Here is a 14,858-nt window from a genome sequence, read left to right as displayed (position 1 = left end):
TAAAAATCGTAGAGGGAGACCAAGAGATGAATATACTAAGCAGATTCAGAAGGATGTAGGTTGCAGTAGGTACTGGGAGATGAAGAGTCTTGCACAGGATAGAGTAGCTTCGAGAGCTGCATCAAACCAGTCTCTGGACTGAAGACCACAACAACATCATTGTTATATTCACACTGTCAAGAGGCTTCATCACATCTCCACACATGAAAGTGGATGCTAGCACTATACAAAAATGATTAATGGTACCCCAACACTTGAGGAATGACTCATATATCTGTCTTGTATCATGGTGAAGTGCCTTGAACAGCAAAATTGATTTTCTCCTTTTTGTGATATTACTTAGAGGTAGCACTCCAAAATATCTCATTCTATTTATTGTTCATGCAACAAATATCGTGTCAGATAAATGATCATTCAGTTCAAAAATAAAATTAAAATACAATCTTACTCACAACAGTGGGTCACATAGATTAAACACCTACACATGATGATAAGCAACACTGTAAAATAGGAAAAGTAATATTGAAAAATTCGTAAGATCATATTCAGATCTATATCTTTACTCTGCAAACCAAACTGCTGTGAAGTGCATGGCAGATTGCACTTCCCAATGCACTAGTTACTCCTGCTTCTTCCCATTATATTCACATATGGACTGCAGGAAGAACGATGGTTTAGTCCAGTTTTGTACAGGCCCACACTCTTGAGTAACATTTTAGGTTGGGACACATGAGTGACCAGTAAACAACCTCCTTCAAAAACTATTTTGCAGAACATGTAAATCCTTCTACTAGTTTTAATTTCTCTTTCTACTTTGGTAATAATTGTAGCTGCAACTGCCTCATGGTCGCTTGTACCAGTTCCTATGTGGACATTCTCAATGAGGTCAGTTCTATCTGTTGGCCTTAATTCTAACATATTTCCACTGTGAGTCAGATTCCAAACAAACTGTTCTAGGAGTAGTACTCAAATAATACATTTAGTAATGTTTTACAGGATGTCTTGTCAGGTCTATCACTTACAAACTGTAATTTTTCCGACTGATCATTGGATGATTAAAGCCTCTTCCAATGACAACAATGTAACTGGGAAACATACGTACTGGTGAAGTTAAGTTTTCTCTAAAGTTCTTGTTAAATCTGAATGTGCACTTGGTGTTTGATAGAAGGCTCCTATTGTAATTTTATGTACACCTTTGATAGTGAGTCTTGCCCAGACAACCACAACGCAGTTTCAGTTTAAATCTCATTCGGTTTGAGTTTCTTGTCTACTGTGATAAACATACCACCTCCATTTACCATTAGCTTATCCTTCTTATATCTGCTTAAATCTTCTCCAAATATCTCACTGCTGTCAATTTTGGATTTTAATCAACTTTCTATACCTAATATAATGCGAGTTCCACAGTTTTTCAGGAGCACTTGAAACTCTGGTACATTGTTGTGAATCCTTTAGCACTTAATCACTAGGGTATTAATACTCCCACCTGTGGGGGGCCACTTCTTTGGGTCTTATGACACTTCAGAGTTTGCTAGTAAAGAAGTGCTTATCAGGACTGGATGGACAATCGCCTAATCTAAAAAAAAAATCTTGTGTGCACCCCATATGTAGTCAGCTACACGGATAGCAGACTCTTATGTGTAGTGCACACCCAACCCCATTTAGAGTGCCCTATTGCCCAAGTCCATAAAATCGCAGCCTAGCTTGTCACTGAATCTTCAAAGTCTCGTTTCAATCTTTCCACTTGGCTCATAACCATAGGGCCATGATCAGCTCTGGAGAAAATGCTGCAAAGTGTGAGCTTTGTTAAAACTCTGTGCTACTGGTAGAATGATACAAGTATGACCTTGGAGGCCAGATGACGGGCATCATTTGTTCTAACAGAAGCCACTACCTGCACTTGGTTGCATCCTGTTCCCTCAATGGCTGCCAGAATAGCCTCTTCAGCATATTGAACAAGGCCCCCAGAAATGCACTGTGAGTGCACTTGTTGTTCCTTTCCTTTCCTTGCTGCTATTTCCGTAAGTGGTACCATGATTTGGTGTACTTTTAAACTGCTAACAATTAATACATGCTTATCCTTTTGCATTTGCCTTGAAATTACTGAAACAGTTCAATGAACAAACATACAAGCAAATTTCAGTCACTCCAAGCTCAGTTACAGAAATTAAGAATGAAATTAACTCCCTCAAAACCAAAAACTCTCACAGAATTGATAATACACCAAGAACTAAAATCCTGTTCCTCACATACAAAAATAAAAAAAAATTAAAAATATGAAGTGTTTTCAGTCAAATATTAAACACATCACTGTCACAGGGCATTTACAGACATACTGAATCACGCTATTGTTAAATCCCTTAACAATAAAGATAGCACGACGGATATTATAACCCTGCACCAGTCTCATTATTTACCTCCTCCAAAATACTGTAAAAAATGATGTACACAAGAACTGTAACCCATCTCTTTCAAAATAAGGTATTCAAGTGAGTTTCATTTTGGATTTGAAAAGGGGTCTCTCCACATTACATTATTTTCAATTCAAAGTCAGATAACACAAAATTTGAATGGCAGAATATTGCCAATTGATATTTTCTGTAACTTGTCAACAGCATATGAATGTGCACTTCACAGGATTCTCCAACAAAAGTTCAAATATTATGCTATCAGAGATCTTGCTGGTTACTGGTTTTTATCCTGAAACTTCCTGACAGGTTAAAACTGTGTGCTCGACCAAGATGCAAACTTGGGACCTTTGCCTTTCACAGGCAAGTGCTCTACTGACTGAGCTAGTCAAGCACAACTCACAAACCATCCTCACAGCTTTACTTCGGCAAGTACCTCGTCTTCTACCTTTGAAACTTCACACAAATTCTCCTGTGAATCTTGCAAGACTAGCACTCCTGGAAGAAATGATATTGCAGAGACATGGTTTAGCCACATTCTGGGGGACGTTTCCAGAACAAAACTTTCACTCTGCAGTGGAGTGTGTACTGCTGTGAAACTTCCAGGCAGATTAAAACTGTGCGCTGTACCAAACCTCAAACTCGGAACCTTTGCCATTTGTGGGCTAGTGCTGATGGAAGTAAAGCTGTAAGGACAGGTCATGAGTTGTGCTTGGGCAGCTCAGTCGGTAGACCATTTGCATGTGAAAGGCAAAGGTCCCCAAGTCCAGGACTTGGTCAGCAAACAGTTTTAATCTACCAAGAAGTTTCAAATCAAGGCACACTCCACTGCAGAGTGAAAGTTTCATTCCAATTTTCATCCTATCTCACGAAAAGGATACAGTGGGTAACATTAATGAACTTCAAGATGCTGATGTAAATACACTCCTGGAAATTGAAATAAGAACACCGTGAATTCATTGTCCCAGGAAGGGGAAACTTTATTGACACATTCCTGGGGTCAGATACATCACATGATCACACTGACAGAACCACAGGCACATAGACACAGGCAACAGAGCATGCACAATGTCGGCACTAGTACAGTGTATATCCACCTTTCGCAGCAATGCAGGCTGCTATTCTCCCATGGAGACGATCGTAGAGATGCTGGATGTAGTCCTGTGGAACGGCTTGCCATGAGACGACGCTTCATCCAGTCCCAAACATGCTCAATGGGGGACAGATCCGGAGATCTTGCTGGCCAGGGTAGTTGACTTACACCTTCTAGAGCATGTTGGGTGGCACGGGATACATGCGGACGTGCATTGTCCTGTTGGAACAGCAAGTTCCCTTGCCGGTCTAGGAATGATAGAACGATGGGTTCGATGACGGTTTGGATGTACCGTGCACTATTCAGTGTCCCCTCGACGATCACCAGTGGTGTACGGCCAGTGTAGGAGATCGCTCCCCACACCATGATGCCGGGTGTTGGCCCTGTGTGCCTCGGTCGTATGCAGTCTTGATTGTGGCGCTCACCTGCACGGCGCCAAACACGCATACGACCATCATTGGCACCAAGGCAGAAGCGACTCTCATCGCTGAAGACGACACATCTCCATTCGTCCCTCCATTCACGCCTGTCGCGACACCACTGGAGGCGGGCTGCACGATGTTGGGGCGTGAGCGGAAGACGGCCTAACGGTGTGCGGGACTGTAGCCCAGCTTCATGGAGACGGTTGCGAATGGTCCTCGCCGATACCCCAGGAGCAGCAGTGTTCCTAATTTGCTGGGAAGTGGCGGTGCGGTCCCCTACGGCACTGCGTAGGGTCCTACGGTCTTGGCGTGCATCCGTGCGTCGCTGCGGTCCGGTCCCAGGTCGACGGGCACGTGCACCTTCCGCTGACCACTGGCGACAACATCGATGTACTGTGGAGACCTCACGCCCCACGTGTTGAGCAATTCGACGGTACGTCCACCCGGCCTCCCGCATGCCCGCTATACGCCCTCGCTCAAAGTCCGTCAACTGCACATACGGTTCACGTCCACGCTGTCGCGGCATGCTACCAGTGTTAAAGACTGCGATGGAGCTCCGTATGCCACGGCAAACTGGCTGACACTGACGGCGGCGGTGCACAAATGCTGCGCAGCTAGCGCCATTCGATGGCCAACACCGCGGTTCCTGGTGTGTCCGCTGTGCCGTGCGTGTGATCATTGCTTGTACAGCCCTCTCGCAGTGTCCGGAGCAAGTATGGTGGGTCTGACACACCGGTGTCAATGTGTTCTTTTTTCCATTTCCAGGAGTGTATTTATCTTTGCTGATGACACAAGTATTATAATTAAGCACAACTGAATAACCTGAATACACAAAAACATAAATAATATTTTCTTGAAAATTAATAACTGGTTCTCTGAAAATGTACATAAAAGACAATACTCACAATTCTATACTTCATGTGGCCTGAACACTCCATTAGAAATAAAGCAAGAGGGTAAGTCAATAAATGTACCAAAATGTTCAAAATTCTTCTACGAGTTTATATTGAACACAGCTGGAAGTCGAAAGTTATAGATATTCTTAAATGTCTAAGCCCTGCTACTTTTGTGTTACTGATAATATCAAATTTTGGAGAAGTAAATGTCAAAAATTTTATTTACTTTTCATTCAGTAATGTCTTATGAGATCATATTCTGGGGTAACTCGTCATCAAGCAAAAAAGCATTGTTGCACAGAAGCATATGATAAGGAAAATGTATGGTGTCCACTCTAGAGCCTCTTGTAGACAGCTCTAAATAGTTGGGCACACTGACGACAGCTTCACAGTATATTTACTCCCTTACGAAGTTCGTTGTCAATTATTAATCATAGTTCCAAAACAGTTGTAACATTCATAAATGTAATAATAGAAGGAAAAATGGTTTGTACTATGGCACTCGGCCTTAGTGTGCCACAGAAAGGAGGGAAGTAGTCATCCATAAAAATCTTTCGCCATCTACCCAGTAATGCAAAGAAATTTTTTAATATAGTTAAGTACAAACCACTTACGTATGTACACATGTAAAAAGAAACAACTTAAAAAATTATGTAAATGGTCAGCATGTTGCCATATTTTCCAATAAGCAGATGTACTATAATTGTAAAACTGACATGTTCCATATCACAGCAAGAGGTCATGATTATTATCCGCGGAACATGTAAATGAGTAACTAATGAATAAACTAGCAAGACTGTTTCATCAATTCAAATGTATTACACAATTATTACTTCTGTGCTCAGGAAATATTGTTGCTATTACATGTTGTGAAGGAGAAAAATACATACAAAATGAGATGAAATTGACCAGCTATACAAACAAGAGGTCAGCTTCACTTTACAGCCAAAAATTCTGCTGTCTGAATTGCTTTTTCATTTTCTTCAAGTAAACTGTTTATAATAAATGATCCATGAAACTTCCTGCAGAAGGGCAGTTGTCTCTCCTGCACTTTCCCCATATTCACATAGAGCCTCTTCAGTTACGTCTCCCACAGTCTTAGGTTCCCCAGCAAACTTTGTCATTCCAGATGTCAGTTTGTTCAGTGTCTTCTTTGTCATATATGGCATGTCATGACCAACAGCAAATCTCTCTCCAAAATCTTGAGATTAACGTCCAGGTGGTCCAATTAACCAGAGCACTATCTGAAAGGACCAAGGAAATGGTGGAGTATGCTCCCCTTTCCTTGGGAAGAGTTTTCGGTAAGTGACCCTAACAGTCATGTTTCTTAGTCATATAATGGTGTTATTTTCTCGCTTCTTCTCTACTGTTTCACTGTTTTTGTGTGCCACCTGGGAGTGGAGTAGGGGAGAAGGGGGACTTTTCTCATATGGGAATACACTATACTGAATAACTACACGTATTTTGTTACAGTGCAGATCAATCTGTGTCATGAGTATTTGCACTCTAGGTCAGATTAGATGTACTTTTCGTTCCACAGGTCCATAGTCAGGAGATCTTTGAGTATGTGGAACATATCAGAAAACAAGAATAAGCAATACATATTTTTAAAGAAAAAAAGATGTACTAATGTGCTTCCTCAGATTCCAAGTGAATGGTCCTCAAGGATGTGGAATATGTCAAAAAATTTAAAGATAAGTTCATTTGAAAGGTAATAAACAGCTGTCACAAAACATGCATACACTGTGGTGTTCATAATCATTCTTAGGCTATTGTACCCACTCACCATCAAAGAGAAAAATCTCCAACACCTACTTTCATTGCTCACATTACTGCACTGCAGATGTGCAGTGCAGATGTACAGAAGTCGGACTATATGTTATAATCATGCAATTTGATATTATTAATAATATACACACATCAGTCAGTTCTACTACGAAATTTGTCAATGGAGTACAAGGACTTGGTCATCAATAAATCCTTTGGCTCCTCTTAAACTGAATGCTACTGTTAGTTAAACTTTTTATGTCTGCTGTCAAGTTAATGAAAATGTGTTTTCCCAAATAATGTACAATTTCTGAACTAAAGTCAGCAATACTTCGTCTGAGTTTAATTTTTTCTTATTTTCCCATGAAGGTCATTCGTCAGCCATATTTGAGAGGAAGTAACAAGTTTCTCAGCTCTACCTGGAACATATACAAAGAATTTTAACTGTGGACTTTTCTGTGGTGTGCTAACTGAACAAACTCATCATTTTTTAATTGTGTTTTGTTTTCTTCCTTCCCTCCTCATTAATAATCTTACTGGTTTGGGGCTGGCCACCATAACGTCCTCCCTTGCACAACTGATTCATCCCAGAGAAGCTCTTATACCCAACAACATCTATTATTTCTTTAATTTATTCAAGTCTCTGCCTACAGACACTGTCCTCTACAGCTTCCTCTAATACTATGGAAGTTATTTCCTAATTTATTAACAAGTGTTTAGTCATGCTGTTCAATATTTTAGTCAATGTTTTCCATATATTCCTTTCTTCACCTATTCTGCAGAAAATATCCTCATTTCTTGTTTTAAGAGTCCACCTAATTTTCAAGATTATTCTGTAGCACATATGAAACATGTCATTCTCCTCTTTTCCAGTTTTCACGAAGTCCATGATACATTCTCATACAGTACTGTGCTCCAAACATACATTCTCAGAAATTTCTTCCTCAAATTAAAGCCTATGTTACATACCAGTAGATGTCTTTCAGTGAGGAATGCCTTCTTTTCCTGTGCTAATCTGCTTCTTATATCCTCCTTGCTTTGCAAGTGATGCATTACTCTGCTTTAGAGGCAGCAGAATTCCACCACTTTCTCTGCTATGTAGTACCCAACTTCGATGTTAAACTGGTCACTAACCTCATTTCTGCTATTCCTCACTTTTTTCGACTTTCTTTCTTTTACACTCAATCCACATTCTGTGCTCATTGAATCAACATATCCTATAACTGTTTCTCATGTTCAATGAGGTTAGCAGTACCACTAGAAAATCTTATTGTAGATATCCTTTCACCCCGAATTTTAATTCAATTCCTGAACCTGTCCTGTGTTTCCATCACTACTTTTACAATACACAGAATGAACAGCAGGGGAAAAAGACTGCATCCCTGATTTACATCCGTTTTAAATTTTAGTGCTTCTCTCTTGGCCTTCCATTCTTACAGTTCCCATTCACACACAATGTGATCAAAAGTAACCGGACACCCCAAAAACATAAGTTTTTCATATTACGTGCAATGTGCTGCCATCTACTGCCAGGTATTCCACATCAATGACCTCAGAAGTCATTAGACATCGTAAGAGAGCAGAATGGGGCACTCTGCAAAACTCACGGACTTCAAATGTGGTCAGGTGATTGGGTGTCACTTGTGTCATGTGTCTGTACACAAGATTTCCACATTCCTAAACATCCCTAGGTCCACTGTTTCCAATGTGATAGTAAGGTGGAAACATGAAGGGACACGTACAGCACAAATTGTACAGACTGACCTCGTCTGTTAACTGACAGAGACTCCGCCAACAGTTGAAGAGGGTCATAATGTGTAATAGGCAGACACCTATCCAGACTATCACACAGGAATTCCAAACTGCTTCAGGATCCACTACAAGTACTATGACAGTTAAGCAGAAAGTGAGAAAACTTGGATTTCGTGGTCGAGCAGCTGCTCATAAGCCACACATCACTCCAGTAAATACCAAATGACGTCTTGCTTGGTGTAAGGCGCGTAAACATTGGACAGTTGAACAGTGGAGTGACAAATCACACTACACAATGTGGCGATTTGATGGCAGGGTGTGGGTATGGAGAATGCCCGGTGAACGTCATCTGACAGCAAGTGCAATGCCACAGGCGGTGGTGTTATGGTGTGGTCATATTTTTCATGTAGAGGACTTTCACCCCTTGTTATTTTGCATGGCGCTATCACAGCATAGGCCTCCACTGATGTTTTAAGTACCTTCTTGCTTCCCACTGTTGAAGAGCAATTCAGGTATGACGATTGTATCTTTCAACACGATCAAGCACCTGTTCGTAACGCACGGCTTGTGGCGGAATGGTTACATGACAATAACATCCCTGTAATGGACTGGCCTGCACAGAGTCCTGACCTGAATCCTATAGAACACTTTTGGGATGTTTTGGAATGCCAACTTCATGCCAGGCCTCACTGGCCAACATCGATACCTCTCCTCAGTGCAGCACTCCATGAAGAATGGGCTGCCATTCCTTAAGAAATCTTCCAGCACCTTATTGAACGTATGCCTGCGAGAATGGAAGCTGCCATCAAGGCTAAGGGTGGGCCAACACCATATTGAATTCCAGCATTACCAATGGAGGGTGCCACGAACTTGTAAGTCATTTTCAGCCATTTTTCTAGTCATTTCAAACATATTGTACAATTTCACATTGTCAAATGCTTTTTTAGGTCTGTAAATCCTATGAGTTAAAGTGCAATTCATTGGCATTTGTCGTAAACTATTGGGCGATAACATACAGTAGCCAGTGATAATCACTGAATCTAACAATTTCTTTGGCAGATGATATCAACTGATAACATTTGTTTTCAATATGGAGACCACCAGAATAATTTTCACTGCTTTGTTATTATGAATTTTATGGCTGCTTACTGTTTTTCATAATTCTTTGGTGATTGAAAAAACTACTTATGCTACTAGACTGACATCTAGCAAAGTCTGAGGCCTACATTAGTTTGGAATGCAATAGTCTTGTGGTGTTGGTGAAGCAAATGAATATGAATGGAAGAAAACTGAATGTGCTAACAGACTGACCTGTAGCATATGCCGAGGCCTAGGTTAGGTTGTAATGTGATAATTTGCTTGAGAGTTGATGAAGCTAATAAATCTCAAAACAAAAGACAACTGTCATAACAGAAAGACATGTAGCATAGCCAAAGATATACATTTGTCACTGCAATAATCTATTTTCATTTTTATTTCTCACTCTGCCAAAAATTCCAACAATATAGTTAAATTCGCAAATGCAAGCTAACTTTATTTACGAACCACTGGAAATTACAAATAAGAATCTCATTTGCTACCTCCATCTGATTTGTGATTTGTTGTGTCTACTTCCTGTGACTGACTGTAACCGTTACCAACAGCAGTAGCTCCCAGAAAAGCAACATCATAAGTGCACTTTCACCAATCCTATGAATTGTGTTGATCCTGAAATACAAGATGCCTTTACTTACCTTTCCTACAGCCAATCTGGACATTATTTAACAGATCTTAAATTTTATTTTCCCTTCATTTGCATATCATTCTTTTATCACCTTTGATGCATCACCTGTGAAACTGAGTGTGCAATAATTATTGTGTATATTTCCTTAGTATTCTAGCAATGAACAGCAACATGGTACCTGCTTTCTGACAACTACTTTTCTTTTTATGATCCAATTTAGGTCAGGCAGTACGGATACTTCTTGATAATTCACACCTGTTACTGTTTCCAGTGATATGTCAGCAATAGTGCAGTTCAATAACATGTTTCTTCTACCACTTACGCACAATATGACACATTAATTTATATTCAGTGTGATTGAATTGTATCTTTTTCCTTTTACTTATGCACAAAATGTGTATTTCATTATGTTGTGCATCTGCTACCAGCCCTTCACCAAGAAGCCACACTTACCAGGTGTTCCTGCATGTCGCTAGTATTTTCTGCACGTGGATTTTTTTTTTTTTTTTTTTTTTTTTTTTTTTTTTAAAAAAATGTACAACAGCATTCTCTGTGAACAGCCTCAAAGATCTTCTGATGTTATACATCAGATCATATAAACATATTTTGAATACTAATTACCCCATAATACTCCCTTAGGATACTTCCTAAACTACTAGCCCTACTATATTTGATACTGGCACATTAAGAATGAAATGTTGAGTTCTATCCACCAACAAATCCTAAATGCAGTCGAAAAGCTGGACCGGTATTCCATAAGATTGTATTCTGTTTACAACCCAATAGTGCAGATCTGCAAAAATGTCTTCCAGAAGTCAAGGAATGGGGATCAACATGGTCATTGCATTCTACAGGAAGAGTTATGTATTCAACCCCTTGCGTATTATGTAGCTGCCATTTGGCATACCCTACATAATACACATCAAAATACTCATTAAATGTTTTTTAATGTGTAATACAGCCTTTCCGGATTTAGCTCATTGTTTTAGTCATTTATAATGCAAGTTACATTACATATGGAGTGAACACAGTCTTCAAGCTACACTTCCAAATCAGTCTGTTACAACCAAGTTTATTTCATAATCACATTAATTGCCTTCACCAACCCAAAATGAAATTTTGCCTTTCAATGTAATTACCTCGAGCAATACTACAGATCAGTCTGTCACCACAAACAATATTTCTACTGCCACCAGTTCTCAAAATTTAAGTGAAAGTAAATATATGGCAAAAATATTGCTAATAATTATAAGAAACAGCATAATAACAAAAAAAGAACATTGAACTTGAGTAAGCAAGGACACAAAGTAACTTCAAATTATTTGCAAGTTGTGAAACAAACAGAACAGCGTAATGGTGAAGAATTATTATTCTGCCTGAGTTTTATAAATTTTGATAAAGCTTTCAAATGTTTCAATAAAACCAGTCCTAGCACCCATTTCTTGGTAGGGAGGATGCAGCATGTTATCTTGGTTGGAGTGACATCAATACGCATAACAATAACTTCTGGAATATCCCCGGCAAGTGTCGTGGGACCCACGCTGTTCACGTCATATATTATTAACCTGGCTGACAATATTAATAGAAATCTGAGACTTTTTTTGCAGATGACACAATCACCTATAATGAAGTACTGTCCAAAAAAAATGTACAAGTATTCAGTCTGGTCTTGACAAGATTTCAAATAGATGCAAAAACTGTCAACTTGCATACAAATGTTCAAAGATGTAAAATCATGCACTTCAAAATATGAGGAACAAAAAGTATTTATGATGACCGTAACAATCAGCCACAAATGGAATTAAATCAGTTCATACAAATACCTGTTAAACAATTTGTAGGAAAATGAAGTGGAATTATCAGACCGGCTGTTATAGGTAAACCCAGGTGGTAAATTTCAATTCATTGGTAGAATACTGGGAAAATGCATTCCATCTGCAATGGAGATTACTTGCTGTGCAGCCCACCCTAGAATGCTGCTCAATTGTGTGGGATCCACACCAATTATTACTGTCAGGTGTACTGAGTGTATACAAAGGCAGCTCATATGCATCATCTTTTGCTCAACTGAAGAGCAGCACGGAAACACAGAAAAACCTGAACTGTCAAAAACACTGGGAAACAGACCTCAACTATTATGAAAAAACCAACTTAGAAATGCACGCTTTCATGGCCAGCATTTGATTTCTGTTTTATGGGCTATATGTCATGATCCAAGGAATATTTCTCTACATAATGCTTCATCTGCCAGCCAGTGCTGGAGGCATCATTAGAGGCTACAATGACTCAGAAAGCAATTTCAAACTAAAAAAACTTAGCAAGCTGGAATGGTTACCCATACAAAAAGTGCGGCTTGCCGATCTTTTATGTTTAAAACTGATTTCTGAGTCTTTATGGCCTTTGATTGTGTCTCCAATACTGGGAGACAATATGGCAAATATGCCCTAGACCATGGCCTAATGGGCACAAAACAAAAATCATCAAGGATCCTACTAAGTTTTAAGAAGCACCATTAAGAGAGAAATAGAAACTTACTACAACTACCATCACCGAGCCATTACCATTTTGATGTTAACACTGTACTGTTTACCTCCAGTGCAGATGAAATTCACACGAAGTGAAAATTTAATTGAGCAAATTTTAAAGTAAGCCCAAAAATCTACTATAATAAGACAAGCTTCCAGGGCAACCAAAATGAAAATTTTAAATTTGTGTTAGTGTACATGTTTTGACTTATAGCAAATTAAACTTGGGTTTCTTTATTACGAAAGCTATTCAACATGAGAAAATGCGGATGACACACTTAAGAGGACGATGCAATTATGACATACAAAAATGAAATGGGGTTGGCCACAAGAAGTTCCCAGAGGGACAGGTAGTAGATTAACGAAATGTGTTGTCTCTTAGATTGCAAGGAGAGCCAGAGGCAGGGATCTACTCAAGGGTGGATATATAAAATTATAAAATGTGAAGCAGCATGTGTGTGTATGTGTTGAAGACTGTAATGTATGTGAAAGACTTGAGAAGTCCTTCATCCTGCAGCTTCATGGCTGATGATGTGATTGGAAAGCTTTTTTCCTATTCCATTGTAGCGTGAAGACAACACAAGGAATTTCCACATAAAGCATATCTACTTCAAGTTAAAACAACACGAAACTGGAAACATTGGTCTACTGCTCTGAACATTTCATTCATTCAATTTGATCTTTTAACGCCGCTTTTTCTTCTGTGAATGATAATAGGGAAACGAGCTTTTGTGTGAGTACTAAAACTGTTATTGACTGACCTGTATGCCCGTCAGCTTCATAATCAGTTTTTGGCACGAACCATAAGCAACAAAGAGAACTGATTTCTCAGCAACATTTGCAATTACTGCGGGCACTGCACCGGCATACAAGCCACGACGTAAACCTTCTTTCATCCATGTCTGTCGCAAACAGTCCATCATACCCCGGTACAGATTTGGAAATGTCTGCATTTTGACTTTTACAGTATCCAGCGGCTGACCCGCATAAACCATACTGATTCCACCTATTGGTAAACAATGTTTTTTTCCGCTATTAGAACCACAATTCACCAAGTAAAAGTATGAAACAGGTTGTAAGGAGATTCTTCTTTTTTTTTTTAATTACCCAGTGAACCAGCTATAAAATCCACAGCGGCGTGCATGACGTTACCCCTGCTCTTAGCACGAATTATTCTATCCGCCGGCAGCGACTCCATCCTTCCTACTACGCGCCACTTGACTACAGATTGTTTCAATTAGCGATTTATTGAGGCTTGCGTAATGCCTTCCCCCTCCTATCAACCCATAATAACAAGTGCCTGACAGTAAGAATGCAGTATAAGGAATTATAGGCATAATTTTTCTTCCATTTTTGACAGTGGGACTCCATTTATACTTCATGTTCATCATGTCTCAAAATTCGCATTCAACGCGATGAACACATGCAGTCAACGATAAGTGGTACGTGTATGCAACAGAAGCAACAGGTGACCAGAGATTACAGATACATGCCTTGAAGGGAGAATAAAGTCTCTGGGGACACTGTAGTGCAGACGATTCGAACGAGAGTGGATGGATCCAGTTTAGATCGGAATAATCCACATGCATCGTATTGTGTACCGCCGCTCGTGTCGTATTTTGATACAGCTGTTACAATAAATGTGAAATTATGGAATAATCTCAATATTAAATGAAGCTGTTCTTCATCTGAATTTTGCTCTCAGTATGGAGGTTTGGTAGGACCCAGAAAGAATTATCCTGTTTGAGATCAGATCCTGTTTTCCTCCGAACTGCGAAATGATTTGTTCAGCAACCGCAGGGGAAGCTTCAGTTGAGCATGTATTCAAACGATAGCACAATTTGGCAATTTTCACATTCGTTAAGTATTGCCACAGGCATAAAAATAGATAAGAGACCAAAAATATCCAAGAAACAAACCCCAAATCTTGCATTTGACGTGTTCTTAAAATCTGTACTTTTTTACTATCTTTTATCGTACAAAATGTTCAACCGCAATACAGAGATCGAGTTTTGAAACATGTTCTGACAAATAAAGCTACAGTCAAATTAATAACAGTCTGTAATAACACGTTAAATAAATTTATTCAAAAAACCATTCCAGAAAATAAAAACCAAAAACGAACGAAAGTAAAACTGTCCAGCGTTTCAACTCAGATTATTTACGTGCGTTACGTGCATTTATTTACCTCAAGAGTAGGCCTACAGTGTTCATACTTCTGGTTCCAGCATTTGTGCTGTGGTTCGATTTCCAGTAAACTATTGTCTTATTC

At 39.4% G+C, this 14,858-nt stretch overlaps 1 protein-coding gene across 1 annotated transcript in view; it reads right to left on the bottom strand.

Annotated features, from left to right (window-relative positions):
- LOC126473973 (mitochondrial ornithine transporter 1-like) overlaps nt 1-13,795 on the bottom strand; it is a 43,932-nt gene extending 30,137 nt beyond the window's left edge. Inside the window, exons 1-2 of the mRNA XM_050101360.1 lie at nt 13,694-13,795; nt 13,348-13,592 (exon numbers count right to left, since the gene is read on the bottom strand). Coding sequence (XP_049957317.1) covers nt 13,348-13,592; nt 13,694-13,784 — 336 coding nt within the window. The 5' untranslated portion in view covers nt 13,785-13,795. The remainder of the gene's footprint in view (nt 1-13,347; nt 13,593-13,693) is intronic.
- Nucleotides 13,796-14,858: the final 1,063 nt, after the last annotated feature.

This window comes from Schistocerca serialis, chromosome 4 (assembly GCF_023864345.2).
Source record: "Schistocerca serialis cubense isolate TAMUIC-IGC-003099 chromosome 4, iqSchSeri2.2, whole genome shotgun sequence".
NCBI lineage: Eukaryota > Metazoa > Arthropoda > Insecta > Orthoptera > Acrididae > Schistocerca > Schistocerca serialis.
Note: the sequence above shows the minus strand (reverse complement) of the source record. Positions and strands in the feature narration are given on the sequence as shown.